A 24984-nucleotide genomic window follows, 5' to 3' on the forward strand; every position below is an offset into this window, starting at 1 on the left:
GTCCATCAGAAAATGTGAGACATATTTTATTTGAAAAAAGTTAAACCTAACATAACTTCACCAGTAATTTGTCAATTCATAACTATATATTTGAGTAAAAAATTACACTATTAAATTCATGTTTTAGTTCACTATATTCATAACTCTATAAATTTGTGGGGAACAAAAGCTAACTAGCTAGGTCTGAAGACCAAGTTAAATAAGAGCTACTACTTGTATTATTGGAGTAGCCTTTATATATAGAGCTTACTCATAGCGTCCTGAGAGATAAAGAGCCATTGAATTCAAGAAAATTCTACAAGTACAGCTATACATGGCTGTCATATTGACAGTTCTTTTTGTCATCTGATATTCATGCACAAATGATCAAGCCACTATGCTAACATGCATACTGTATCTGACCCAAGAATGTAAATATATTGGAATATTTATATACTAATTTTTTTCTTACCCAATATATATAATCCCAACAGATCCGTATGTTTACCTTTTCTGTTCATATGTTTAAGGTGGTCATCTCTTCCTCCTCTCTTCGTTGTAAATCTTAACATATTGGTCGCCTTGTTTCTTTTTTTTTTCATTACTCTAAATCACATTCTGTGTCCACTACTAGATTTGTGTGGATGCTGAAGTGATAGAAGAAAACTAATTAACTTGTGCCAAAGTGAAAAAAGAGGATACATCACAAATTGAATATCTGAATTACTAAGATTGCTCCAAAATGGCACTAGCTACTGCGCCTTGTTCCATCTATAGGACAGGGTGAACCATTTGGATTGGAACGCTAGTAAAGGGAAATGCGTGTGCCAAATAAACGTAAGAAAATATTTGGACAGGACTAAGAATTGCTTGGCACACTAAAAACTCAGAGAGAGAGAGAGAGAGAGAGCATAGGGTCGGATTATATCCTCGTCCATGGCCTTTATATATACCGACTGCAGAGACAACATCCTGAGCCTAGTAGGGTGTGCAGCGTGTGGGAGGGAATGAGGCTCCAACGACTTTCGCATTTTTTTCTTCAGAAAAAAAACGCTACTCCGTAGCTGTTAGCAATGCCTGAGAAAGGTCCAAGCAATGCCCTAACAATGAACTCTCTCTTCGTGTTCAGAGAAGTTGCTAGGATCTGTTTTTAAAAAAGCTGTTAGCTAGGATAACAGCGCGCCTGAAAATACAGTGAAGAAAGTATGCTTCTTCCTGGTATTGTGCATGCATCTTCTGACTTCTATTTCCTCCCTCCGTTTAAATTGATGATTTGATTCAGTTTACTTGCTTCCTTGCCTCCCATATACGACGGGGATTTGAGCAAGTTTTATATTTTGATATCATTTGCGCGTACGTGCAGTGGTTCGTCAGAGCTAGAAAGAGAGAGGTTAACGCGTTGCTTGACGTACAATAACCAGATCGATCAAAGACCCCGAGGTCGTCTTCGTCGTCGTGAGCCCCTTCCTCCTTGCGCGTCGGAGTCATCGTCGTCGTGGTCGCCGCCGCTCCCTTTTTGCTACTGGTCAGGAAGGAACAACGAATCGAATCCTGGGCAGGCAGGAAGCGCTAGGATGGATGCAGAGTGGAGGAAGGAAAAGGCCAAAGAAAAGATGATGATTGCTGTTGCAAAAAAGAACACAAGAAAAAAAAACACGCCGTTGCCGGGGATCGAACCCGGGTCACCCGCGTGACAGGCGGGAATACTCACCACTATACTACAACGACTTTGCTGTGTCCCACTTTGAAAAACATTTTTAATTCTTAAATCAGTTGCCCTTGCGGCTACCTAGCTCAGCCTTTTTAAATCTCAACAAAAATTAACTCGGGTACCGTGGTGAGGCTAATAACGGTATTAATGTTGTGCAGATATACTCCATGGTATCTTAACGAAAGGATGTGAATGTATACTATTTTATCTAGAAAAGCCAAAACGAACTGTAATTTGAGAAGGAGGAAGTAGTTTGTAGACCGGCTGGAGTCTCTTTCAGCTGCGTGCATGGCCTAAAAGCGAATTGAACATGAACAAAGACACACTCTTCGTAGATTGGATGAAAGTAGAAAAGGCAACTTCTAAGGGTCAAACGATCAAATTAATCCCAGCACACAAAAGCAGACAATTGGTGATGATGGTAGCTGTGGAAGAGTTTTTTTTTTTCTACAAACGAGCCACTTGGGTCCACGTTGAGGTGAGTGTGGATTGGATGGTAGTATGAATGTATGATAAGAGTTATTTTAGTAGTTTATTGGCACAAATGCACGATGAACTCACCGTAATATACTCTAGTTATGCATTAATACTATTCTGAGTTTAACTGAAATTCATAAAAAAACCATAGACACCATTTTTTTGACAAGAGCCTTAGACATCACATGGGCCTAATAGGAAAGCAAAGGCCGATAACCTTTCATTGAATGGGCTGAGATCTAGCGGCCCAAGGTCCAAACGCAAACCGACCTCTTTCCTCATTTTCCCTGCTTAATTGTTTTGCTATTTTATTTTATTCATATTATATATAGCAAAGAGAAAGAGCTCCGGGCCCCGCGGCGCTCCCCATCCCTCGCCGTCGGCCTCGTCCCTAAACCCCCTCCTAAACCTGCCCGCCCGACTGGGCCTCCTCACACGGGCCGCCTCTGCCCGACCCCGGAGTCCCCGACGTCCGACGCCGGTGCGCCACTCACCCGCACCGTGGGGCTGCGCCGGCGGCCGCCCTTCCCCTCCTCGGCTCCCCCCGGTCCCCACCCCAGCAGCCGCCGCCCTGCACGAAGCGCGCCTGCGCAGTGCGGTTTGCGCGGCCGGCGGCTCCACCCGCCGCCCTGTGCGGCTGCGGCCCAGGCTGCCGCGTGCCGTCGAGCGCTGGCTCGCTGCGGCGCCGCTCGTCGCCTCCCACCGGCCAGCGGCCACTGCAGCAGGCGCGCTGACCCCTCAGCCGACCGCCCGGCTGGCCGAGTCCCCGACGCCGAACAGCCACCAGTTGCAGGAGGTGCACGGCAGGAGGCAGGGGAACCCCGCGGCCCACACCTCCAAGGCCTCAATTCGGTAATTCGGCAAGTTTTGCTCTCTGGTGTGTACTGCTCCATCTTAAATTCTTAAGCTCACTTCTAAATTCATATGTTCAGTGATTAATTTGACAATTGGACACTTTTATGGCCACGAGGAAGCGTAAAGCAAAAGCCTTAGACTAGATTAGTATTGTAATCTTCTATTCATATAAGATTTTATTGTCGTTGCAACTCTTTATATTGTAATGTATTTGAGTTCCAAACTAATTTGTTGAATTAGACTTATTATGGAGCCTTTTTCATTATTATTGTAAATTTTGTTATTATACACCGTACTGCTATCAAAAAGTGCTATTAAATTATACCGAATTGCGCTTTGAATTCTTTTGCTAGGCCTACCCTAGTTCAAAATCCTGGGCCCGCCATTGGCCATGATGGTGCTCCCCGCAGACGACGCGGCCAAAAAGGAGCTGCCGCCACCGTCCTATCGCTCTCTGTCCGCCCCGGTCGCCACCCCCGTTGACAAGTTTGCGCTCCTCCCAGCATTCCTCAAGGTCCGTGGGCTCGTCAAGGAGCACATCGACTCCTTCAACTACTTCATCACCAGGGGAATCAAGAACATCGTCGAGGCAAACAATCGAATTGAGGCGCGCAATGACCCAACCATTTACCTTAGGTACGCAATGCAATCTATCATACAGAAGCGCAATGGGTTCAGGTTCCCGTTCCCTTTGCCACAACACTTTTTAAATAAATTGATGAATAATTTCCTTGGATGCATCTAGGTACGCCAATGTCTATGTTGGCACACCCTCAGTTCAAGTTGAGTACAAAATTGAAAATATCATGCCCCACTTTTGCCGCCTTACTGACCGCACGTAAGCCTCCCCCTCCCTCGTTTCAATCCACTTTCTACTCAGCATACCAACTATGCTATTTGCTGGAGATTAGATCAACAACCTGTTTGTAACTTTAGATACATAATCTCATTCGGTCAAACAGACAGTCAACCAAGCTTCCTGAAGATTTTTTTTTTCATTTCTTCCTCCAGTTATTCTGCTCCTATAAGAGTTGATATTGAATATACCGTCGAGAAGCAGCATGAACCGCAGCATAAGGTATCCCATTACTATGATTCAAATGCCTTGTGCACGCTTGATAGAAAAGAAAAACTACTCACCTTATTTACTTACTCCTCAGAAAAACGTTCTCATTGGCTACATGCCCATTATGCTTAGAAGTTACACATGTGTTCTGCATGGAAGGGATGAAGCTGAACTAGCAAGACTCGGTTAGTCTATATTCTTCATCATACAGAAACATCTTCGTTAGACGGTACTATTGTGTTAGCTTACTGGTTGTTCTGATGGTTTCACCACTGTTTTCCTAGGTGAGTGCCCTCTTGATCCTGGTGGCTACTTCATTGTCAAAGGAACTGAGAAGGTAACTGAAAATATGATGCATCTTTTTCTCGCACCTTGTCTTGCTCGACCTAGTTGAGGCATCAGTTACAGCGCTAACTGCAAGTGCTTTTGGTTTTGTCACACAGGTTTGTAGTGCTAGTTCTGTGCATTGATAATCTTGCGATATTTGTTCTTTTTCAGGTCATTTTGATACAAGAACAGCTATCGAAGAATCGTATTATCATCGACACCGATAGTAAAGGAAGGTCATACTCATTACAGAACTATTTATTCATTAACTTCCCTCAAATATTTTAAACTTTGTATTCTTCTCCAGCAAATGAGTATTTAAGTTTAACAATTGTCATAAGTTGCTCTGAAAGACGCTGAGACAAAGCGACTTTCCAACTCTTAACTGTAGTTTGATTCCGGTTAGTTTTGAAGTTGCCAGGAAACTCTAATTCCAACCATCATGGTTAATACCTGGCTTTGAGTTCCATTGCCCACTCATTTGCAGAAATAACTTATTTTTGTGTCGCCTTACACCTGACATTTCATGGCTAGCCTCATTTGGTCCCTTTAGTAAAGTGGTGTACTGTTTGATATCTTATGCGATTCACCTGTATTTTCTGTCAATCAGGGTGATTGCATCTGTTACCAGTAGCACACATGAAATTAAAAGCAAGACGGTGATTACTATGGATAAGGAGAAGATCTATCTACAGCTGAATCAATTCACGAAACCGGTATGCATTGCAAATCCTGTTAGCTTGTTAAATACTCATTCTATTTCATTACATTTGGGACCCTACTATTTATTTTAATCTTGAGACAGGGAACACTTCAAAAGCAAATGTTTATTTAATGAGGTTTTCTGCACCCATATATTATTCCATTTTTATACTTTGTTTAATAAATTAATTTTGTGGTACCGGGAGTGATTGGTGGTGTAGTTCATTTGTAGATTCAGGATGTTTTGTATGTCATTGTTTCTTTTGGAAGTACCCAAGCGGGAGAAAGCTAGATAAGAAGTTTTTGAGATGTAAAAGCTCCTGATTCATTGAACAAGCCTGGCATCTTCTATGTTTGCCTACTTGCTTTACACTGGCAGAATTGAACCTAAATATCATCTATGATCAAACTAGAGAAACCTATCTTCTTAACAGTGGCTGAGGGCCTTACTTTTGAATTTTGTAACAGAACTCCGTGCTTATACCTAAAGAGAGAAATTTAAGTTGGAAAGTGACATCAATGTGTCACTTCCAAGTGATAACAGGATTCACTTGTTAGTCTCAAGTGGATTTTATTTTCGCATCTTGCTCATGTTCGTAATGCAAAATTAACTTGTACTTTTCTTGTTTAATAGGAGCACCGTGATCTAAATTTCCTTCCTTTTCCTTAGTTCCACACCTGCCCCCTCTTATTGAACGCTTACAAGGTCATGGGGTCCTATACTATGACATGGAAGTTGGAAGGAGTATGTTGACAATTCATGACTTTGTTTCTGACTTCTGAGCTTTAAAATTTACAGATTCCAATAATAGTGGTCATGAAAGCTATGGGAATGGAAAGTGATCAAGAGGTTGTACAAATGGTTGGAAGAGATCCAAGATACGGAGACCTCTTATTCCCATCTATTCAGGTACTTTTGCTTGATGATAAAATTGACACCATCCCAATGACTGTATATTTGGATCTTGAATTTGTTCTAAGTTTCAAATATTCTTTTGCACCCCTTTTCCATGTTATTCTTCACTTTACATTGTATCTTTTATATTTTAGGCTATTTAAATGTTTTCTGCTTTCTCAGGAATGTGCCTCAGAGAGAATATATACACAACAGCAAGCCCTGCAGTACATGGATGAGAAGGTCAAATTTCAAATTAAAAAAGCATAATTTAATATCATCACTCAATTAAAACGTTCACTGCGTTTTAGTTATGCCAAATGGATCACAATGACAGAATGTTGCATAATGTGCATTCTAAGCTTTGCAGGAGTAGATCCCTTTGTTACCGAGTCATGTATTCTGACAGCTTCTGACCCTATATTGCATAATGTGCATTCTAAGCTTTGCAGAAGCATTTTGTTGTAAATTCTTTTACTATATTTGCAATGACAGCCTCTGACCCTATGTTCCACTATTCTGTATTCTGGAGGAGCTTTATGTTCTATGGAAGTCACACCGATTATATCTTATCATACAAAATAATCCAGGAGTGTGCTTTCTTAGGCTTCATTTCCACTTTGGGATTACTAGGATCTATGACATCGACTATTTTTGTTTCCATCACAGCTGCAGGAATGTTCCTTTTCATTAAGTTTGCTGCTTTTCAGTGCATCTTTTATGAAGCTTTCAAATCCAAAACTAGGCGGATGAGATGGTAGGCTGCAACTAAAGGTTGAAGTGCTTGTGGAAGCATTAGCAACAGTGGTTAAAAGTAATATGAGATATCAAAACCAGTAAAACACTGAACCGGAGAGGTGAACCTTTGAACTGGTGAATTTGATATTATCTTGTATTAAAGGATGCCATGAGAAGTTTTAGGTAAAAGTTGTGCAAAGAAAATTATACCATATGCCCAGAATTTAAGTGCTCCAATGTTCACAGCATTTGAGGTAGTAGAATTTAAAATTTCGAAATTACTGATTTGCAAAAATTAACCCTGAACAATTATTGGGATCTGTCGGTCATGCCTGCTTCCTTTTTCACTGACATGATGCAATCTAACTCTGCATTTTCTGTTCTAGTTGCATCTACGTATCAAGTGTGGCATCTTTTCTAGTCTGATCCTGAGATTTTTTCGCAGGTCACGTATCCTGGTGCAGGAAATCAGAAGGTAGTTAATCGCTGCTCAATCACCTTTCTTTTCATTTAGGGACTTATGTCTATCAAATATATGCCAGCTACAAACTTTCATATATATACATTCTAAAAACTGATCAGAGTAGGAATCAATGACAAGCTGTGAAGTTACTGTCTCATTACACATTAAGTTACTACAGCCGGCACATGTTCCAAAATATTTCAGAACCGGCACAGGTCACATTCTTGAAGACAACCGTCGGGTGTCTGAAGTGCCTCTTTTTTTTTTTTCACTTTCAGGAGGGTCGGTCAAAATCAATTCTACGTGATGTATTTATTGCACATGTGCCGGTGAGAGAACTGTTGTTTTCCCTAACTTTTGCTTGCAATCTACTTTTATCATATCCATCTAAATCTGTCCTATAGGTTAAGAATGGGAACTTCCGACAAAAATGTATATACACTGGCGTAATGTTAAGGCGCATGATGGATGCAATCTTGAATGCTGACACCTTTGATGATAAGGCAAGTTCAAATCTGGACTATGTATTACTTTTGGGAGCTATTCCATAAAAAATATTAATTTGCTAAAAGTCATCATCTTCTGTGCCTTTACCAATGCTGTTTAAGAAATTCGATTCCATTCAAATTCACTGTTTTTTTGGATGGAGGACCAAAGTCCCTGCATTTGTAACTTGAAGGCGTGTGGAACCAGGGCTGGAACCCTGGCTAGCGAGCTCCCAGCTGTCCAGCCTTGCTATTGCACTGTCTGCTAATTCAGTGTGGATTTAACTTAACATCAATAGTTACATCATCATCTATGATTTTCTACGAGCTCTTAAATGGGAGCTGTGATGTCATGTTTTTTGGAGCTTCAAAATTGGCTAGTGTTTTGGCCACATACGTGGCTTGATAACATTTTCTCAGGCATCTGGCCCACTCTCTTTTTTTTTGAACTGAAACTGCAAGGCAAAAGCTGCCCAGCATATGTTAAATAAAAAAAAGTAAAAGAGAATTATTTACAGGAGATGAAACCTAGAGACTAAAAGAATTTACAAAATCATAGTTACAGTGAATTTAGCCATTCATGAACGCTTGAGTGGAGCTCTGGTTTTATCCTAGGTAAATGCAGGATAACATCATGGTGCCGAGAAGCTTTCCAATTAGTAACGTTTACTACGAGAAGCTTGGCATTCTACACTGCCCTATTTTTAATTATATGATGTGTGGCTTTCAGCCATTTGTACTATGTTGATGTGCTGCCCTATGCCAAAGTGGTTTGCACAATTGTACCTTGCTATTTGTTGCATAGATAAGCTTGCCCATAATTAGTCATCATATGGCATTTTAGTTGAAGTGGCTAAATGGAATACAAGACACTCTGAATTATAAGTTTCTACTATCATATAATCATTTAATGTACCATTTATATTGAATGTGTGGTCCATTTCTCATTATTTATTTTCTTACATTTGCTCGTTATGTGTGTGTGGTGGTTTGGGCAAATTTTCATGAAAACAGAGTGATCTTAATTTAGGTTTTGGATAAAAACCAACATAATATTTTTTTGGCTGTACAGCCAATACTTACATGTTCTGTCTCAATTATCCACAACCTGAGGGCAAGGATAACAATCTACTGATATTCTAGAAACCTAACATGCTTCTTTTAATTTGGAGAATCAAACATGTTCCATCTGTATTGAAATGTAGTTGACTGCATGTAGTATCTGCCAAGCTGCGCGGAGTCTATAATTAGACCTATCAGGTTGCACAGATCTTATCATGGTGACTAGGACAATACACTTCATGTCTTTCTGTTTGAGCCTCTGACTTGATCCTATTCCAGTTTATCCAAAACCACCCCTTTTTCTCCTTATCTTTGATGTCTTAGATAATTTGCTATCAAATATTTGTATGTTCCATTTCGTTGTAGTCAATTAGAATTCCTTGTTAGTACTAGAATGAAACAAGTAACTGTATTCCTTACTTTTGGTAATGTAATGTCATGGGGTCTATTTATAGTATATTTAGTTCAAGCGATTAGATGGCTTCATGGAATAGAAATATATTGAAAGTAGTGGGATTACTGTTTATATGAAACTTCTCGTCTTGAACAAGATTTTTTAAAAGCCAGAAATTCTCTTAGATTATTGCTTGCAAAAGAGAAAAGATGAAATCTTTTCTACTTACAAATTTATTTGGATCACATGTTTACCACCCTGTTGACATCTTTTATTGAATATATTTCAGGATTATGTAGGGAATAAGAGGCTGGAGTTGTCTGGTCAACTAATATCCCTGCTTTTTGAGGTATTTTTCCTCTTATTATTTCATTAAGTAATATGTTTATGCCTCTTATTCTGTTTATGTTTTGAAGGATTTGTTCAAAACAATGAATTCCCAAGCTGTAGAGCTCATGAACAAAAATAGCGCCAAGACTCGTTCTAGTCGTTCAGATTTTAGCCAGGTAATGAACATGAAATTTATAGTCCTTGATCTTCATTCATTTTCACCTGATATAGCTGATGTTGCCGTTGTGAGTGCATCTTGTCGTACTATTTTCTTTGATGGCCCTTTCTATATTATATTCAGTTTTCTATAAAAGCTGCTGTTCACTTATGTTACCTAGGTGTGCGGTCTTCTTGATCGTTTAAATACAAAAACTTGGCTGTTGTTGAAATACAGTCTTCATTCAGTTAGTAGTTGAGGTTGGCTACATTTTTTGGCCGCACATTTATCCATCTTGCTCTGCATATGATACTGTAGAGAGAAACCTTGCTTGGGAGTTATAATAGCTGTTGGTCTGTTCAAACCCAATGGTCAAAAAAATAGAAGACACCTACGAAAAGGTACTTAAGCGTGAACCCTTACTGTAAAATGGACTAAGTGCCATTTTGAAGATTAAATTGAAGGGTAGAAAGTTACGGTGTATGGCAGGGGACAAGGGCCTAGTATTTGGCCATAGATGTTGTTTGGTTGTTGATCTTGTTTTTTCTCTATCTCTTTGGCGACTCCCCATGTAACTAAACTTGGCCTTACTGGGCATGTTTGAGTCTCTTAGACTCCTTTTATTCTCCTTAATATAATAATGCGCAGTTCTCCGGCGTGCTCGAGAACAGAAAATTGTTCTCCCATCAAATTAGAGAGGAGGGTATTTAGTACTAGCAGATTGGTAATCAAAGTTTGTCCTTTCTTGAGTAAGTGAGTGAGAATTTTCTCTCTATTTATTCTGGCTGCCTAGACTCAGTACTTGGAACCATCTAGTTTCTCTTGACTCACCACTACTATGGCCTTAGTATGCAAACAGGGAACTTTGTTTTGAGAGTATTAGGGGCAGGAAGTAAGAGTTAGGAGGAGGGTTTTCGGAGAAGGGAGGTGGTGCAGGAGGCAATCGTCCGTCGGTGTTTTGAGTGGTATAACTGGAGGTTAGATGGAATCTGGGATGACCATTTCTTGCATGATAGGAGGACAGTTACCTCAAAGAACAATTACAAAACTGCCCTTATTTACAAAATCCATGATCTTAAACTGCGCCATTATAAGACCAAGGATCCATATATTTTAGAGGGAAGCTACCTCTGGTACCTCCCAATCACCGTAACATCTCCTCAATATGATGTAACATCTTTAATTATTGGTAATCACTTTGAGATCGCTATCTTAGTTATTTAAATTTTTCCCCTTTTGCAGTTGATAAAGCATGAAGCCATAACCTCTGGTTTGGAGAGGGCTATTTCTACAGGAAATTGGGATATCAAAAGGTTTCGGATGCATAGGAAAGGTGTATCACAGGTACCAACTCATGATACCTAATTTTTGTCCCCCCGCCCCCCCCCCCCCCCCCCCCCCCCACCTTTTCTGAGGTGCTTCTCTTCTTTTGCAAGGTTCTTTCTAGGCTATCGTACATGGCATCGTTAGGTTACATGACACGGATAACACCGCAGTTTGAGAAGACTAGGAAAACAAGTGGGCCACGTGCTTTGCAACCTAGTCAGGTGAGGTAGATTTGGTAGCAGTGTTTTTACATCATATATAAAACCAAATGTGTGTGAAAACTAAGAACATTTTTTTTTTCTGATATACTGCTCAACAATTCTCTCTATAATATAAAGATACACAGCTCTCCTGCGTGTTCGAGAAAAAAAGATATACTGCTGAACAGTGTATCAGTTTTATTGGTGACAGTGGGGCATGCTTTGCCCATGTGATACTCCTGAAGGAGAAGCTTGTGGATTAACAAAAAATTTAGCTCTGTTGACTCACGTGACAACAGATCAAGAGGAAGGCCCGCTGATGAATCTGGTTTGTTTCTTTTCCTGTTTACCTTTTGACTAGAACACTTTGTGCCTGTTAATTATTTGCAATATTTACCTGCTATTTTGTATTCATTCTTTACTATAGTGTAAGAGTCTTGGTGTGGAAGATTTAACGCTTCTGTCTGGAGAAGAAATACATGCACCAGGTTCATTTTTGGTGATGTTCAATGGATTAATACTGGGGAAACATAGGAAGCCTCAGGTCTGATATAACTTAAACTGACATTTAACTTACTTGTCTTCCATTATTCTTTTCAAGTCTTCCATGTTTCTTTCAGACATTTGCTAATGCTATGAGAGAGTTGCGTCGATCAGGCAAAATTGGAGAGTTCATAAGCATTTTTGTAAATGAGAAGCAGGTATCATTTCATCTGTTGATTACTACTAGCTTATAATGATTGTTAGCATCCTGCAATGATGACTGTGTCCATGATAATAATTAATAAAAGGATGTCTAACTCTTGACAACTCTAAGCTCAACTTTCCGGTGGTAGTGGAGTTAACAAAAGTTCCCTAGTTAAAGTTATTACTGTTAACTTATCCACCATGGATTGAACTGCTATTGAAAGCTTAACTTCAACAATCAATGGTAATGATTTGAGGCCAAAGAATAGTTTAGACCCTTGAGGTACAATTGCAAATGCCAAGTAGTTTTTTTGTTATAGTGCCACTTACTGTGGGATTTGAAGTAAGTCAGCTTGTGTTGGTGGTTACTCCCCATTTGAATTCATGACAGTGAAAGGACATAGAGGGCTAAGTTGAACTTTCTAGGAAGGGAAGTTCAATTTAGATCTGAAATTTGACGTCCTTGTTATTGTTTTTAATCTCGAACTGGCAAGAGAGCTGCCCGTCGTTATATTAAGAAGAAATAACATTTGTGAATCAAAGTACATCGATAACCACTCTATGCATTCACCAGCAAAAAGAAAAAGAAAAAGAAAAAAACACTCACACAGGAGCAGAGGGCCACTAAGATCATATGCTCTCATATCCATAAGAGTGGCCATGTTTTTATTTTGGCTAGCCATGCATACCACAACCCTCATTTACCTATGTTGAAAGAACATAGGCAGTTTGCTTGCATAAGCTTGTAGTGGTCATATTCTCTTGTTCTCATTATTTAGGTCTCATGAGTCAGTACTATGAATGTACCTTAAGAAACTATGTGATACAAAGGATACACCTTGAGTGTGTTTTGCTCCAGGTCCAGAAAAGTATGGTTTCATTTACGGACCATTGTGATCTGCGTTTGTTTTTGTTTTGCAATTTTTCTGAGATATTTCCTTGCGCTGTTATTGTTTTACAAGATATGCTGGAGGTACTAACCTTGTAACTATATTTCCAGCATTGCATTCACATTGCCTCTGATGGTGGTCGTGTATGTCGCCCACTTATAATTGCTGATAAGGGGATATCAAGGGTCAAAGAGTGTCATATGAAAGAACTGAGGGTTAGCATTATGCGTTTCATAATTTCTTGACCCATTTCATTTGTTTATTATTATTATCTGCCTTAAAAATGAAATTGCCTTCTAGGATGGTATTCGTTCTTTTGATGATTTTCTGCGTGATGGATTGATCGAATATCTTGATGTCAATGAAGAGAATAATGCGTTGGTATATCGTAACTTGTTTTCCTTTTCTCATGTGATTTATTGTTTTATTTATATTGTGATAATGTGTTTTAATTTGATTTGAACAGATTGCATTGTATGAACATGTGGATCAAGATGATGTTGAGAGAAGCAGCATCACACATATTGAAATAGAGCCATTGTCTATCTTAGGAGTTGTATCCGGACTTATTCCTTATCCACACCATAACCAATCTCCACGTAATACTTATCAGGCAAGGATACAAATTATTGATGATATATTCCACTGGTTATTGGGTTACTTTCTAATGATTTTTCTCTTTTTCAGTGTGCGATGGGTAAGCAAGCTATGGGAAATATTGCATATAATCAGGCAAGGAACCACTTTGTTTCTCTTTTGATCTGTTAAATATATAGTAAACCCTAGATCACAATGTTGAAGCAACCACGGCAAGAGGATAATATTTTGGGGAAGCACACATTATTTAAATGCAATTCCGAAAGAATGTGATTGTCACTCTCACAACCCTAGTGCTATAGAATTATCCAAGTATTATCCTCTTGAGCACTCCAAACTTGCCCCATACAAGCCTTGGATTAGATCTTTGTGTTGGCTTGAGTTGATTGGTCATGGCGATGACCCCTCCTATGGCCTTCAATTCCCAACCCCCTGTTTGTATAGTCCCCTCCAAGGCCTTGGCTTGTGCAAGCAGGAGCCCTACTCCTAGGTGCAATGTGACTATGGTTTCAGAATGTGGTGTTTTGTGCAATTCACGCTATAATTAATTTCCTTTGTAATATTCTGATCCTTTATTGATTTTAACTTCTTTCCTTTTTGAGATGAAGGTAATGTTTCTCTATAATAGGGATGGCAATTTAACCCGCGGGTTCGGGTTACCCGCGGGTACCCGACCCGACGGGCACGGGTCTGGGTACGTATTTTGACCCGTGGGTCTTACCCGAACCCGACCCGTGAAAAAATTGGGTCGGGCGCGGGTCTTAATTCCCGCCCGCGGGTAACCCGTCGGGTAACCGAATTCGGCCCATATCTAAATTTGGCCCAGCCCACTAAACTAAAAACCCTAGCTCTCACTGTCCCACGACCCACCCCACTACCACTACCAGACCATCTCACCAGCCGCCACCAGCCACCCAGGCACCCAGCCCCGGCCGCCGCCTCCTGCCCCGGCCGCCGCACGCCGCCCAGGCCGCCGCCTCCTGCCCCGGCCGCCGCCCGCCGCCCAGGCCACCGCCCGCCTCCTGCCCGCCCGCCGCCCAGGCCACCGCCCGCCGCCCAGGCCACCGCCGCCTCCCAGGCCACCGCCCGCCGCCCAGGCCACCGCCGCCTCCTGCCCCGGCCGCCGCCCGCCGCCCCAGCCGCCGCCCGCCGCCCAGGCCGCCGCCTCCTGCCCCGGCCGCCGCCCGCCGCCCGGGCCGCCGCCTCCCGTGCCGCATGTCCTCGCGCCCAACGGCCGCGGCCAGCTGCGCCACCCGTCCTCGCGCCCGCTGCCAGCCACGCCGCCCGTCCTCGCGACCGCATCCGGCCTCCTTGCAGCACGACGCGGCCGGCACTACGCGCCCAAGGGCCACCGCCAGACGCGCCCCCTCCTCGCGGTCTTGCCTTCCGTCGTCACGCCCACGGCCGGCCTCCTCACGCTCACGTCCGCGGCCGCCACCACACGCCTGAGGCCACCGCGAACCGCGTTGATCGGAGCCACCACGTCTTCCTTGACGCGCTACTGCACGTCAACGCCGGAGCTGAGCCCGTGACGCCTTCTGCAGCGACCCTAGGAGCATCCTGCCACGCCGAAGCTGAGGCTGTGACGCCTTCTGCCTCCACCTCGCGCTTCTGACGCCGTCTTCAATTAGACTGAGGTAATTTTTGATCGTTTTCTTCAGAAATCAGTACATGTTGTGCTCTACCAGTGAATGTGCGTTGTGGAAATCGAATGTTTATTTGACTAATTTGTTGCTAACCACTATAGCACTGCTAAGTTGTATTAGCCATGCTGCAGCACTGCTGCTTGTTAAGCCTAATTCATGATTTCAGATGTTCATATTTAGATAAGATGGGAATTGGGACAACATTACAGGTATTAAGGGAATGGGGTTATCTTTTGAAAACAATAATTGCTAGTAAGTGTTGTAGTGTAGTGCTGCTTGTTATGGCTGTGATCTGAAATTAGTTTTGCAGTATCTCCAACGCTAAAATTTGAGTATAAGAAGAGATGCTACAGCTTCCTTTTCCAGAGAAGGCTGGCACTTTAAACACATCTGCTCAACATCTTCGGTCATCCTCATCTATGGCATCAACAAGTGGATCTGGCTCGCGAGCTCCTCGTCCTCCTCGTGCTGCTGGCGGTACTCCATCCTCAAGCATTGGCGCCAGCAGCGCTACAACCCCAACATTAAGTGTTATCCCTACTACTACTCCGAGTGGTACGCCATCGTCAAGTGCTGAAGCTCAACCTGCGGCAGCACAACCAGAACAAGGTATAGATCGTGTGGTTATAGATGATGAAGATGATGTTCCTTTTGTGAAGAAAAGGAAGCTCAAATCTGATGTTTGGCTAGATTTTGAACAAGTAACTGTTAATGGCAGAACTAGAGCTGAGTGCAAATGGTGTAAAAAAACATTAGCTGGGGATGGTAGAGCAGGCACGACTCACTTGCGTAATCACATTGCAAGTTGTCAATCGAGACAAGTTAGGAAAGGTTTAAAGCAATCAACCTTGAAGTTGGGTAAAGATAAGAATGGGGCAGTATTACTGGACAAGTATGTCTTTGATAAGCAAGTTGCTAGGAAAGAACTCGCACTAATGATATGTCTTCATGAGTATCCACTTTCTATGGTTGATCATGCTGGTTTTAGGAGGTTTTGTGCAGCAATGCAACCTCTTTTTAAAGTAATGTCTAGGAACACTATTAAAAAAGACATATTGGATATGTACGAGGTGCAAAGGCGTTCTATGCTGAATTTCTTCCAACAATGTCAATCTCGAATTGCTGTAACAACTGATATGTGGACAGCAAATCATCAAAAGAAGGGATATATGTCAGTTACAGTGCATTTTATTGATAATGATTGGAAGTTGAAATCTTTTCTTTTGAGGTAAATGATGTATTTTCTATTTTTATACTATCCTATTAGCTGAAAATCATACTATCCTATGTTGATGCATGCTGTATTGCTGTTTGTAGGTTTATATATGTGCCCGCTCCACATACCGGTGAAGTCATAAGTGATGTACTTTATGAAGTCCTACAAGATTGGCAAATTCAAAAGAAGATCTCGACAGTTACTCTTGATAACTGCAGCAGCAACGATACTTTGATGAATACTATGCAAGATAAGCTACCTCTTTCCTCTCTCATGTTACATGGTAAACTGTTACATATGCGTTGTGCGGCACATATTATAAATCTTATTGTCAAAGATGGAATGGCTGTGATGGATGAGGGCATTGAAAGGGTGCGTGATAGTGTTGGATTTTGGTGTGCCACTCCCAAAAGACATGAGCGTTTTGAGCGCACAGCAGCCCAAATGAATGTTAAATATGATAGAAGGATAGCTCTAGATTGTAAAACTAGATGGAATTCTACTTATATTATGCTTAGCACTGCATTAGAGTATCAATCAGTTTTTGATCGCCTAGCAAGTAAAGAAAAACTCTGTGCTCCTTTTAAGCCAACGGAGGATGATTGGATATTTGCTAGGGAGCTATGTGGTAGGCTGAAAATGTTTTTTGATGCAACAGAGTTATTGTCAGGTTCCAATTATGTGACAGCAAATCTTTTTTTCCCCAAAATATGTGGTATCTATTTAGCTATTGAGAAATGGAAAACTAGTGGTATCCCAAAGGTAGAAGAGATGTCAGCCTTGATGAAAGATAAATTTACAAAGTATTGGACAGATGTGCATGGCCTTATGGAGATAGCCACTGTTTTAGATCCTAGGTATAAATTGATATTCATGAAAGCATTTTATAGAACTATTTATGGGGAAGAAGCTACAGATATTGAAGTGTCTAGAGTTAAAAGTTTATTGTATGAATTGGTATTGGAATACCAAGATTTTATGGAGGGTATGGCAACAACTGATGCTCTAGGTGCAGCTAATAGAAACGTTGCCCTAAATGAAGGAGATGATCTTATGTTTGGTATATTTGATAAGTTCTTGTCAGAAAAACCCGAAGAATCCTCAACTTATTTGCGCACTGAGTTGGATTTGTATTTGGAGGAGCCAACATTGCCTAGAACTCAAGAACTTGACATCATTAGCTGGTGGCAGTATGCAGGAATTAAGTATCCAACTCTTAGAAGAATTGCTCGAGATATAATGGCAATTCCTGTTACGACAGTGGCATCAGAATCTGTGTTTAGTACTGGTGGAAGGGTAATTAGCCCGCATCGAAGTAGACTTGCTCCTAAAACAGTTGAAGGGTTGATGTGCATGCAAGCTTGGTCTCGTGCTGATATGTTAGGTGATCAATCTGGTTTCATGAATGCACTAATGACTTGTTTGGAGGATGAAGAGGAGGAAATGGTAATATTAAAGTTAAACTCATTAGCATTTATATTATTTTTGTTTGTTTATTGAACCAACTCTTAACATTATCATTGTTATTAGGATGATCCTGATTCTACCATCATTGATTGAAATATAGGAAGATTGCAACACAATCCATGCTGCTTTTTCATGTCAAGTGATTAGGTGAGGTGTTTCCTCATGCTGTCAAGTGATTCTACCATCATATTTTCATGTTGTTTTCTCATATGAGGTGTTTTCTCATATTGCTAGGCCTACTTGCTGCTTGCTGCTGCCTACTGGATTGTTGGTAGGCCTAACTGCTGGTGGTTCTTTATATGTGCTAGCTGCTGCCTGCTGCTATGCTGCTGGTTGTATGAACTGTAATTTGTGGTTGGAATTGTACTCAATAATGCGTGTATGATTGTAATTTCTTGTTGTATCAACTGAAATTTGTGGTTTTACTTGATCAATTGACTTTCATATTCATATTTTCATGTTATTCAATGCGGTTCTACTTATTATTGCTGTTGGAATGCTGTTGCATTAGAGTTTTGTTAGTTGGTCAGTGGTTATGCTGTTGTATTTAACTGTATATCGCTGTTTTTGAAAAACCCGACGGGTACCCGAAACCCGCCCGAAACCCGACGGGTTCGGGCATGGGTACGAGATTTTACCCGCGGGTACGCTCGCGGGCGGGTATGAGCTGTGGCCGCGGGTACGCTCGCGGGCGGGTATTTGCTCTACCCGACCCGAACCCGACCCGTTGCCATCCCTGCTCTATAATGTGCTGCAGTTGTTCAGGGCAGATTCACTACTCTACTTACTGGTGTACGCACAACGTCCACTGCTAACAACAAAAACAATTGAGTTGGTTCGTCTCTGACCCGTAGACCGTCTTAGACTTAAATCTACAAGATATTTTACTTGAATTCCTTTTCAGGTGGGATACGACAAGCTTGGTGCTGGGCAGAATGCCACTGTTGCTGTCATGGGTTATAGTGGATATGATATTGAAGATGCAATTGTAATGAATAAATCATCCCTTGATCGAGGTTTTGGTCGTTGCATTCAATTGACACCTCTCTTTCATTTACTTTAAGGAAGTGCTTGGGATCATGCCCTAAATGCCACTGTACTGGTTTTTATTGTGACTAATTTGTTCTCATCTTGCAGGTATACAGTTATGGAGGAGAACTATGGAGATGGTGTCTCTGACAGGATTGCTAAACCGCAAAGAGATAAAGATGGTGTTTTGTTAAGGCAGAATATGCGGGTAAATAATAGGACCGGACATTATCATTATTATGCAACTATTTTAAAAATCCTTATGTTTTCATCAGTAGGATGGTTTTATTTTAGTTGAGTGATCAGAAAGCAGAATCCAACCATGAAATGTGGGGGAAAGAATTAAGAAACTTCTGTATGTTGAAGGTCCAAGCAATTGTTCTCGAGCTGTTTGATCAATAGTGGTCATAAGGTTCATAAAAAAAATTCAAATTGATTGACTTCTGGAGGAGGAAATTGAAAGGGAAGCTATTAATTGTAGTGATGTGCTCAAGTTCGTAGAACCTGTGCTTTATGTTCTTGACTTTGTCCTGGAGGCCACCTAAATTTGGCCTCAGTTGTGTTCTCCTATGACATTATATGTACTGTCATCCAAGAATATCTTGTTCTGTTATAACCTTGAGTATAAATTTAAATAGGCATACACCTTGACTTCCAACTTTAGGATTTCTTGTTGCATGTGCTTGTTTGGTTCTTCATCTGTCTCTGTGTGTCTCTCTTTCCACTGTCCAACGTAACTTATTCACAGGCACTTGATGAGGACGGTATTGCTGCACCTGGCCAAATAATTCGCAATCATGATGTCTATGTGAACAAGCAAAGTCCCAAAAATGTAGATAGAAGAGGTGCTGGTGCACTGTTAAAAGACACGTGAGCACTCGCCTGTATTGTGTTTTCTCTTTTGTTTTGTTCTATATTTGCATCTTCTATTTTATACCTCTGAAGTTCTGACCTTTTTATATGTGCTTTATGGTCTATATCTACCACCTAGGGACTACAAGGACTCACCGGCCATTTACAAAGGTGTTGATGGCGAGACTACTGTTGTAGATCGTGTAATGCTTTGTTCAGATAGAAATGAGAAACTGTCTATTAAGTGCATTATCCGCCATACAAGGAGGCCAGAGGTATGGCTTATTTGCTGCATTCACTTAATTTTAACTGTAGACAGATGGGTTTAAATTTGTCTGTTCTGTTTGTGAGCCAGGTTGGTGATAAATTTAGTAGCAGACATGGGCAGAAAGGTGTTTGTGGTACCATTGTTCAGCAGGAGGACTTCCCCTTCTCTGAGAGGGGAATATGCCCTGATTTAATTATGAATCCACATGGATTCCCTAGGTTTGATATTACCTTTGTTATATTATGTACTTGTTTTATCTCTTCATCGATTTTCCTAACCTGGTATAATTTATCTATGAAAAAGTTCCTTCTCCAAGGAACATTGATGAGCCTTTGAATACAATATTTGTATTTTCTGTAACCATTTTTATTATGGATTGTTTTGTCATGTCTGATTCAGCTCTGTTGTTGATTCTTTGCTTGAAAATATCTGTTTTAGAAAATAAATTTGTATCATTTCTTTTTTTTTGTTACACTTTGGGTATTCTACTAAGTATTAAGAGTTGGAGGTATCGACGCGATATGTCTAGTGAACTGCTGGCGTCTTAAGATTATACCATCCCATTTGACTCATTTTTTTCCCTTTTCTTTTTGCTTCATCAGTCGAATGACTATAGGTAAAATGATTGAACTTATTGGTGGAAAGGCTGGTTTGTCTTGTGGTCGATTCCATTATGGCAGTGCATTTGGTGAACCAAGTGGTAATGCTGATAAAGTTGAAGACATAAGGTATACTTCTGTCTCACTAACAACTCAGGTGTGTGTAATGGTTTTAATTTTGACATTGTTTTTTTCTTTCATACCAGCAATACTCTAATCAAGCATGGCTTCAGCTATAACGGAAAAGATTTCTTATACTCAGGTGCATTCTAATATCAAATTATAATATTACTTTCTGTAAGCACACTTAATTTCATGTTGTGGCCCATGTTGATAGGGCTAGTATGCAAATTCAAGTTAGATGATTTGGGTCATAGAGACTTAGGAAACCTAGATATATCCTAGACATATGGTGTAAACCTACAGCTTCATAGCTGTTTTCCATTATTCTAATCATGCTAGTTTCTGTGGTACAATATTATGTTTCCTATTTCTTAAACACTAGATGATTTTTTTATGTATCCTGTGCATCTTTGCTTCTTGGACCTACCATGGTTCTTCAGAGCTGATTTTTTGGCCTCCATTTCAGGTATTCTAGGTCATCCTCTGGAGGCATACATCTTCATGGGTCCAATCTACTATCAGAAACTGAAGCACATGGTAGGGATAGTTTATCTGTATTGTTCCTTAAAAATGAGGCTATGTTTTCTAATTCTGCCATATGTCACCCTTAGTGTTGTTCTGGGACTTGTCTTGTCTAACTCTTTAAACTTTGGCTATAGATATGTCCTTGAGTAATAGGGCCAAACATATGAAATGGTCATTTACATTCCCACTGAAAAATACTCCCATAACAATATAGTTTACTAGGTTTGTAAATACATTAGAAATTGGTGGTCAGAGTTGTGTTTTGGAGACTGTTCACTGGTGACGTCCAAAACAACAATTTTTGAGACCTTAGGGAGTAATGTGGAATGAGTTGGTCTTGATAGATATGTCAAAGGTGGATATGAAAGGAAGGAGAGCTCAACCTTCCATGTGTCATTTGTTGTAACAATATCATGATTTATGGATATATACTAAGATGGTTTGCAGTTCAGTAAAGAGAAGCTGTGTAGAGAAAAGGTACTTCATAATTTAGTTTATAAAAACTGCAATGTATATGGGCTGGCTTAGCTTAGCTCATGACCTACCCTATTGATGTCATTTCTGCGTGATGTAATTAATTTTGGTTTTTAAGGCATCAGCACTTAGAAGTGCCTAAACATTGTTTAAACACTTGAGAGATGATTTTAAGAATTTGAATATGCATTCTTATTTTTTGTTTTCTGGATCGCTCAAGCTACTGGGTGCCTATTGCAACATTTTTCGTCTTGCTTGGGATTCTCGTTGAATTAGTTGGTGAATATGTAAACCGCTTGTGGATTCTCCAGGTTCTTGATAAGATGCATGCTCGAGCTAGTGGACCACGAGTGTTGTTGACCAGGCAGCCTACTGAAGGGCGGAGTCGCGATGGAGGTTTTGCAATACTCTGCAATTTTATGACATGGCCCAGTACTCTTTCTTGTTGATTATCTCGTTGCGCTTGTTTAATATTCCTTTTTTATAGGTCTGCGTCTTGGTGAAATGGAGCGTGATTGTTTGATTGCGTATGGTGCTAGCATGCTGATCTTTGAACGTCTACTACTATCTAGTGATCCATATCAAGTCCAGGTGATTTTTGGAGTAGTTTGCGCCTTTCTTTTTGGCAGAGGCTGGAACTGTGCCAAGAGCATAACTTCTCATGCTGTTGCGTTAGGATCAGTACGATTATGAAACCTTCCTGTCCTTGCTACTCAATAGATGCTCATTGTTGAGTGGGTAAACAGGTCTTAAAGGCTGGTATTATTTTCTTTCAATGGTCGACAGCTTGAGTATTTCAAAAGAGTTAGCCCTGTTGACATTGTTTGTGACGTGGTAGATATTAAGTTTAGTTGACCAGCGCCAACATGAAGTACTTGTATGTCTTTGGGCTTACCTTATTTATGGATTTGAATGTTGGCAGGTTTGCAGAAAATGTGGCTTGTTGGGGTACTACAACTATAAACTGAAGACTTCGTACTGTTCAATGTGCAAGAACGGAGAAAACATGGCCAAGATGAGGCTGCCATATGCCTGCAAGCTTTTGTTCCAGGTAGCGTGCAACTTTCTTGGGGTTCTTTGTACTAATAGTATGAGCTATTGTAAATGGTTCATAGGCCATTTACAGTTAATCTCATGTGGTTCTGTTGTTTGGTTCCAGGAATTGCAAGCAATGAATGTCGTTCCACGATTAAAGCTAACCGAAGGTTAACTCAAGATTGTGAACCGATGATTGCTGATTGTAAAGCTGGGTAGTTAAAGGCTTGGTTGATGTCCATTCTCTTGGCGGAGTGGATTGCTGCAGCGTGCATGTAAGATTTCGCAGCAACAAGGCAGGCTGCATAATGCATCCTTGTGCCTTTATTATCAGGAGCATGCAAGGCTCTAGGGATTGCTCCTGTCTGGTATATTCATAGAGTATACGTGACGTGTCATAATCCCCATATTGTAAAGCGAGAAACGTGAGGCCGGAGAATATAGCAATTAGCATCACCACATGAACACTGTACAGTAATGGAGATTATTTGCCTGTGCCTTCGTATTGCAACTTGTTAATATATACAAGACAAGACAGATGATGTTAATGTCATGGAGGCTTGCAGGTATCTCGTCCACCATCTTTTTCAGGCTGATGGACTAGATGTGATTGAGCATGCATTCTGAGCCGTCAATACCATGTGCAAGGGTCTCCTGCTAGTCGCCAACAGTCAGTCTAACCTTTCTTAGGGCACTGGGTTTCTAATTTGCATCTAGCTTTACTCATCCTTCAATGATGCAGCTTGCTTGCTTTTATTAGAGTATCGATCACCTGCTATATATATTGTTTGGATTGCCAATGAATGATTCCAGAAGAATGGTTTCGATCACTGGACATATGCTCAAGCAGCTACTAGGATTTTAAGTAGAGACTCTTGACCTCTTTTGAGTTGCTTACTACCAGTATCTTATTAGTTTCATACATACAAAAACAAGCAAGCATGCTGTTACCGGAAAATAAAAGAAGCTTCTGACATGGAGTAAGCTAAGTAGTACCAATAGTACTGTGGGATAATAAGGTGAGAAAATTCTTTACATGACACTAGGGAAAAATATCACTTCCCTATATGACACCCAACAATTTGTCTTCCTTAGTTATTTGACATCGAGTTTATCTTTTATAGACGCCTTTCATGACACTTCCATCCATTTGGTTGTCAAGTTACACATGGCCCAGAATTCGAAACATGAATGGCGACAGTCGGCTACCCTACTGGGTGTACATGAATATGATTTGCAACGCACGTCTACTCTTGCGGCCGTCTGTATATTCTTTTCTTCCACGGACATGCGTAACCCTGCTGTCCTCGCTCGAATGTCCATTGGGGCACGTTCCATAGGTGGAAAGCTAGCTCTACAAGCTTGGGGTGTGCCGGCCGGCAAGGACGCCAAGACGACGGCCGCCGCGCCGCGCGTCGTCGGATTAATTTCCACGGTACCTCCTGTCCGCACCACGGCCAGTGCGAAAACTCGCCGGTTGGATTTCGTACGCATGTTGAGTTGATTGACGATCGGCCGGCCTATAAACACTCGGCAAGATCGATCGGTAACTCGACGAGTAGCAGGCTTGAGCATCCACAGGAGCCAGCAATGGCGTCGTCCAAGTCCCCAGCTTCCCTTCCAGCCGCCCTGTTCCTCGCCGCCGCGGCGCTCGTGCTCGCGGCTTCTGCTAACCAGGCCCAAGCACGGCCACCGGCGCCGGCACCGGCGCCGGCGCCGTCCCAAGCCGCGTGCCCTTCCGGCTTCAGCAACGTGCTCGCGTACCTGTTCGCAGTCCCGAAGTACGAGGCGATGGGCGTCTTCCTGAGCTTGAGCCTGTACCCTCCCAGCAGCGGCCTCCCCGGCGTCGTCGTCGCCCGGAACACCTGCGTGTGCTACCTTGAAAACACCCTGAACCCACTCGGCCGCGTCGATTGCGTGAGCTACTCGCCATGATCGATCACGCGTGCGAATGCTGCTTGCGTTGCACAGCGATTTCAGTCGGTTACCCCTACTACTGCTAGCTATATATATATATATATATATATGGTATGAATAATAATGTTGCCTGACATGCATGTAATAACACATACATGTTTTATCTTGTCGTACGTACGTGTTGGTGATGAAGATACTAAATATACAAATATTGAAAGCATATATACTTTATTATGCTCTATTACTATCAATCAAGGTTGAGTTCTCATCCCAGCTGCTTGTGGAAGTAGTGCAATGGCTTATATGCATGATCAGTAATATTGTTAGAAGGGACACACACAAACACAACGTAGAGGCTGGAATTTCTGTGGGTAATTAGCAGTGCTTGAGCACTTGGTATTCCTCCCTTTATATAGAGTACAAAGCTAAGCTAGAGTACAAAACTAACTTGACTACCAAGTCATATACTTAACCACTAAGGCACTAACTTGT

At 41.3% G+C, this 24984-nt stretch overlaps 1 protein-coding gene and 1 non-coding gene across 2 annotated transcripts; one reads left to right on the top strand and one right to left on the bottom strand.

Annotated features, from left to right (window-relative positions):
• Positions 1 to 1635: 1635 nt before the first annotated feature.
• Positions 1636 to 1707, bottom strand: TRNAD-GUC. The gene has a single exon. It is a non-coding gene; the product is annotated as a tRNA-Asp (tRNA).
• Positions 1708 to 2570: 863 nt separating this feature from the next.
• LOC112885941 (DNA-directed RNA polymerase III subunit 2-like) lies at positions 2571 to 23067 on the top strand. Its single transcript, XM_025951656.1, has 37 exons — positions 2571 to 3044; positions 3376 to 3658; positions 3768 to 3860; positions 4034 to 4100; positions 4183 to 4273; positions 4373 to 4425; positions 4587 to 4651; positions 5026 to 5131; positions 5917 to 6027; positions 6196 to 6255; positions 7196 to 7225; positions 7492 to 7542; positions 7618 to 7716; positions 9444 to 9503; positions 9571 to 9660; positions 10884 to 10985; positions 11078 to 11188; positions 11379 to 11495; positions 11595 to 11711; positions 11788 to 11868; positions 12855 to 12959; positions 13045 to 13125; positions 13211 to 13357; positions 13432 to 13476; positions 18428 to 18505; positions 18575 to 18710; positions 18804 to 18907; positions 19448 to 19569; positions 19691 to 19826; positions 19907 to 20037; positions 20422 to 20547; positions 20625 to 20680; positions 21008 to 21078; positions 21852 to 21936; positions 22028 to 22131; positions 22463 to 22591; positions 22700 to 23067. Exons 2-37 carry the CDS (start codon positions 3414 to 3416, stop codon positions 22748 to 22750), a joined length of 3456 nt encoding a protein of 1151 aa, XP_025807441.1. The 5' UTR covers positions 2571 to 3044; positions 3376 to 3413; the 3' UTR covers positions 22751 to 23067.
• The last annotated feature ends 1917 nt before the right edge of the window (positions 23068 to 24984 follow it).

The sequence above is a fragment of the Panicum hallii genome, chromosome 3 (genome assembly GCF_002211085.1).
Source record: "Panicum hallii strain FIL2 chromosome 3, PHallii_v3.1, whole genome shotgun sequence".
NCBI lineage: Eukaryota > Viridiplantae > Streptophyta > Magnoliopsida > Poales > Poaceae > Panicum > Panicum hallii.

Coding starts and splice junctions, on each gene's coding strand:
- LOC112885941 (XM_025951656.1), top strand. CDS start 3,414: ATGATGGTGCTCCCCGCAGACGACGCGGCCAAAAAGGAGCTGCCGCCA. Junction 9,504..9,570: donor TAATATCCCTGCTTTTTGAG/GTATTTTTCCTC, acceptor TATGTTTTGAAG/GATTTGTTCAAAACAATGAA. Junction 20,681..21,007: donor AAAAGATTTCTTATACTCAG/GTGCATTCTAAT, acceptor CCTCCATTTCAG/GTATTCTAGGTCATCCTCTG.